We start from the raw sequence: 5,000 nt of genomic DNA on the forward strand, positions 1-5,000 counted from the left end.
GAATATTATTCTCTTATGTTTTAAGTACCTTATTAGTAAGGATACATCATCCGTGCCCATAGGCGTAGGCTACTCGTCCAAGACACGTAGCCAAAGTCTACATTGTATATTTGGCGCCCAAATCATAAAAAATGCATATCGGCAATAATAACTGCCTCAGGAGAGAAGCCTGTCCGACAAGTTTGCACCAAAAATATAATTGGAAATTATCAAAATTGATGGAGCAATAACGGCGATATATGCTCACGCGCGCATTTGCTATGGGCAATGATTATTTGAAAAGGGGCCGAGGGAGTGAGATAAAAAGTGAGGTAGAGAGGGAGCGACAGAGAGAGTGAGAGAGACAGAGGGAGAGAGGGAGGGAGAACTGCAAACTTTCCTCAAAGTTATCTAGGCTTTCACTTTCCGCGAGGCGGGGTTACTGGCTGTGCAGCATGGAGTGAGCGCGAGGGGACGGCGAGAGCGATTTGCAATGCAGCACCACAGCGAACTTTCATCCAACTTTGTTACGAATTCAAATTTTCATCTCTAAAATTACCATGTACTCCCCTTACTGCTTGACACAGGTAAAAATATTTTCATTATATTTGAATTTTACATTTTCGCGCATTCCCTGTATGCCCATCGGTCGTTATGTGGCCACAATGTTGTCGTCGTTCCGTGCCGTGGCTGTCATTTGTTGCGTTTAAGGAGCTTTTTAGCTTTCCGCACTTTTAGACAGTGTTTAGTGTCCACCGATCTCTCCCCTGCTCCCTCGTCGACTCCTCTTTCTTTCGTGGCAGTTTTCCAGGTAGCTTCCTTTTGCGTTTCGTTGCTCATGGGTTGTAGATAAAATGGCGCTTCTCCCAAATCTATTTGATATAAAACGGAGGGAAGATGAGCTCGGGAGAATGTACGGACAATCTTGGTTTGATATTCGACAGCCTTTACGTATCCATACTTCTACGACCTCATGTTAAACTATAACAACAGTAACAATACAACTCGGGAGGTGATATGGTGAGCTGAGCATAGGGTTAGAAGGAAATACGGGACGCTTTAAACTTGGAACCGTGGTGGCTGACATCGAGGTCTGCGCTGTCATAGTGGCAGTCATTCAGCTCACACCACAGCTGCGGTTAGCTACGAGCGTGTGTGCGTGTGCGTGTGTGCGTGTGTGTGTGTGCGTGTGTGTGTGTGTGTGTGTGTGTGTTTGCGCGCTTGCGTACGTGCGTGCGCGCGCGCTTGTGTGTGTGCGTGTATTGTGTGTGTGCGTGTGTGTGTGTGTGTGTGTGTGTGTGTGTGTGTGTGTGTGTGTGTGTTTGTGTGTGTGTGTGTGTGTGTGTGTGTGTGTGTGTGTTTGAGAGCTACAGTCGGTGGACACATTTAATACGACTGGAGAAAAGTTTATACTATTGGAGTGCAGGTTCGTGTAGAAGGAATCCGTTCCAACACGCAGTTTGAACCGCGAGCGAGGACACGAGGGCGGGTGTTCCCGGCGTGCGGAAGCGTTCTGATTAATATTAGTGTGGGGGAAACAGTACAGTAGAGGAGTTATGACTAGTAATGCGATTTAATATGTAACAGTGGAATTCGCCTGAAAAATGAAAAATCCTAAAAGGATTTTTCTTTTGTTCTTTAGAATAGGCGTACCTACTTGTTGGTGTGTTGAACGCCTCTTTCTATCAATGAGACTTGGCCTGTGTCCAAAATGAACGCAAGGTTAAATATAAAGGTACGTTTTAGTAACTTATAGCCCTATATATAATCACAAGGAACGTGTGAGACATTTGCTGAGCTCGTATATGGGCTACAATTTCCACAGGGCAATCATGCTCAAAGGAGGAAAAAAAAGAACGAAAATATTATCAGAATGACCTCACCAGTTTGGGAATATTAGTTTTTTCAATGAGAAATACCTTGGCTTCACTCCATAACACGCTATACGGTAGATATATCTTGTTAAACAGTAGGCCTACTATAATACAGAGAACAACTCAGAGGGGCCTATACATTTTTCAACATCCCATGAAGCTTTTCAATCAATGTTAAATGTAACCATGCGAATACAATTCCATTAAAATAACTTGTGCTTATCCTCTCGAGGCTCTGTTGTATCTGTTGTTTTGCATGAAGCTAACAATTCTCTCAAGTTTGTAGTTTGTTTTCTTCAACTGACCTTTTTCAGCTGCTGCTGCTGCTGCTGCATAAATAGCAGCAGCTATTTATTTGTTACCCCTTTTTCCAGAATTTAGCTTATTAAGAAAAATACAGCCTAACATTTTATGATAACTTTACATAAATGAGTTGTGAATTGATCAGATAGTTGGAAGGCAGAACGAAGCCAGCACGGGGCTTCGTTCCAAGGCCGCAGCGAGTGCCGTGTGTCCTTGCAGGAGCCAGCCGCTCTCAGTCCCTTTCCTAAGTTAAAGACTTTATATCCTTTTTTCTGAACGACATTGTATGGTTATTTTACACAGAATGGGTTTAAATAAGCTTCTGGGACCTATAGTCTTAAGGACCAAATTATAACGAATTTTCTAATCATTTGATTCATTATTGATGTAATACATTACAGGGTTTCATCTTGAAATGTATATTTCATTTCCAAAACCTGCTAAGACTTTAAAGAGAAAGATTGAATGTTAGGTTCAGACGCAGACCTACCGCAGTGGTCCATTTAAAATAAAAATGGTTTATGAGAGTCAACAGAAAAGCCAACAGTTGTGGCCAAATGATAAAGCTGTTTGACTATGCGGAAAAATTCCCCACTATATTATTACACCGGTAGGCTAACAATTTAAAGACTCATTGCATTGCAAATTCTTCTAACTTCAAAATCATCGATTAATGCAAATAATTTCGAAATAAAAATGCATAAAAACCCAGGGATGGAATTGAAAACGGCCCTGCAAGTCACCCTTCAAATATGAGGCTTGCTGCTTAGAGCCATAGGTTGGTGGTTTAATTGTGTGGTTTTTGAACAAAACAAACTTTAATAGTGACCTGGAGGTGTCAGAATCGATAGACCTATCTGATTGTGTAATTAGGTCCGGCATGTTTAGTATAGATTCCAGAGAGTGGTAGACGCGGGACCGCATTGAGCGTCTCTTCTTTCCATTAATTAAAATGTATTGGCAACAGATCCTCTCGATGTCCGCCTGCATGCTGTCCATATGCGAAATACATATTGATTTTGTTAGACTACAGTTGGGCGTACGGTCCGACTGATATTTGTTAAACAGAAGTGATTTTTTTTGGACCCCATCGCTATGGGAATATAAGCAATGTTTCAAATGATCGCCACGCCAATGAAAGATGAGTCATATTTTTCCCGGACCGTAATGGAACGTGACAACACTCGCACCCCACCGTACGGCTGTATTTTAAACACGTTATATTCGGTTCTCTGCTTTTCCTTGTGACGCTGCAGAGTGTTTGTGCATGGGCAACTGTGTAGGCCTACGCGTGTCATCAGTAAATGGGAATATTCCAGGTCATTTTCTTCGATGTTCTTCAATTCATACCTTAGGCCTATATCTAATTAACAATTATCAAACTACGACTGAAACCAACAACAAACAATGTGCCTTGTAATTAATGTTTAAAGGTCAGAAAGTAGGCTTAATGCCGGACACCGGGCATGCTGGACGCAAGGTACAATCAGCCAAATTATTACATTTGCAAAACTGCACTGGGAGGTTATTACAGGGGAACATGGCAGCGTTTCACAACCTTGTAGGACAAAAATGATTAGCATAAAGTTTTAATGTGGTTTGAAGTTCACCGAGCCGTCGTTAATTAAAAACTTTATGCGATGTGTTCCGATATCAATTATTTCAGACTCCAGCAAGACCCCTCCAAATGTGATGTAGGCTGTAATAAACGTGGAGTGCGACTTCAGTTCAGCTCCTAACTGGGCAGCAGAGCTGTGTTTGCCTTCACACAGTGCCAACACTAGAAGCTTACTGCAACTCGCTGCAACGCTCCGCTCTTTTTTTTGTACGAGAGCTTATGTCCAATTATTTACAGTTAAAGTATTTAAGATTTGGAGAACAAATGAAAACTTGAAATTCTTTCTGTCACGTAATTTGGCGAAATGCTTGAAAGCAAACACAGCAAACAGGCCTATAGTAATTGCCTCTATAGAAAAAGAATACAAATGCTGCTAGAATAAAACGGTGCTTGTAGTTGCTATTCTAGTGCGAGTGCGTAATTGATGTGCCGCTGCGCAAGATAAACCGAACAGTTCATTATGCCTTTTGCGTGTGTCATTCGCGCAAAAACGAGATCCTATGTTCCATCATGTGTCCCCTCATAGTGTCCACACCACATTCATGTTTTCTTGCTGGCTGTACAGTTTTTGCTGTACATTAAGACAATTCATTCTAGAGTTGTTTTTATTTGTACTCAACAGCAGCAATGACTTTGGGAATCCAAGACCAATGTCTGTTTTTTACTATACGCCTTGGTACACAGTGTGTGTGTGTGTGTGTGTGTGTGTGTGTGTGTGTGTGTGTGTGTGTGTGTGTGTGTGTGTGTGTGTGTGTGTGTGTGTGTGTGTGTGTGTGTGTGTGTGTGTGTGTGTGTGTGTGTGTGTGTGTGTGTGCGTGCGTGTGTGTGTTATTCCTGTTCTGTTGATGCTGGGCCCTGCGTCAGCTGTAGGTTCTGGTTTCAATAGGACACAGTGATGGCGGAGGTGCTTCTGTAAGCTGAGGTGGGCCTGATCTGGTAACATACCAGTACCAGCATCACTTTACATCACGTACACCTACACACAAACACACACATCAAAACACACACTCAAACACACTTGCTCAAGCAGACACACGCAAACTTGCTCAAACACAAACAAAATACACACAAAACACACACACAACACATACAAAGTGGCCTAAGAGCCACTGCTGGAGTTTTGGTGGAGGGCTGGCGTGGCGACTGGCCTGGGGGTGGTGGGCGTGGTGGAGGGCCGGGCTGGCGACTGGCCTGGGGGTGGTCGGCGTGTTGGAGGGCCGGGGTGG

At 43.1% G+C, this 5,000-nt stretch overlaps 1 protein-coding gene across 2 annotated transcripts in view; it reads left to right on the plus strand.

Moving 5' to 3' along the window:
* The window catches only part of LOC130379126 (nuclear factor 1 X-type), a 36,061-nt gene that overhangs the window by 11,131 nt on the left and 19,930 nt on the right, over positions 1–5,000 (plus strand). Inside the window, exon 1 of one of the 2 annotated variants that reach the window (XM_056585764.1) lies at positions 362–566. The exons of the other annotated variant lie outside the window; for it this stretch is intronic. Within the exon in view, the coding sequence (XP_056441739.1) occupies positions 540–566 (27 nt within the window). The 5' untranslated portion in view covers positions 362–539. Of the gene's footprint in view, positions 1–361; positions 567–5,000 lie in introns of those variants that run through there. 2 annotated transcript variants of the gene reach the window in all.

The sequence above is a fragment of the Gadus chalcogrammus genome, chromosome 3, assembly GCF_026213295.1.
Source record: "Gadus chalcogrammus isolate NIFS_2021 chromosome 3, NIFS_Gcha_1.0, whole genome shotgun sequence".
Classification (NCBI taxonomy): Eukaryota; Metazoa; Chordata; class Actinopteri; order Gadiformes; family Gadidae; genus Gadus; species Gadus chalcogrammus.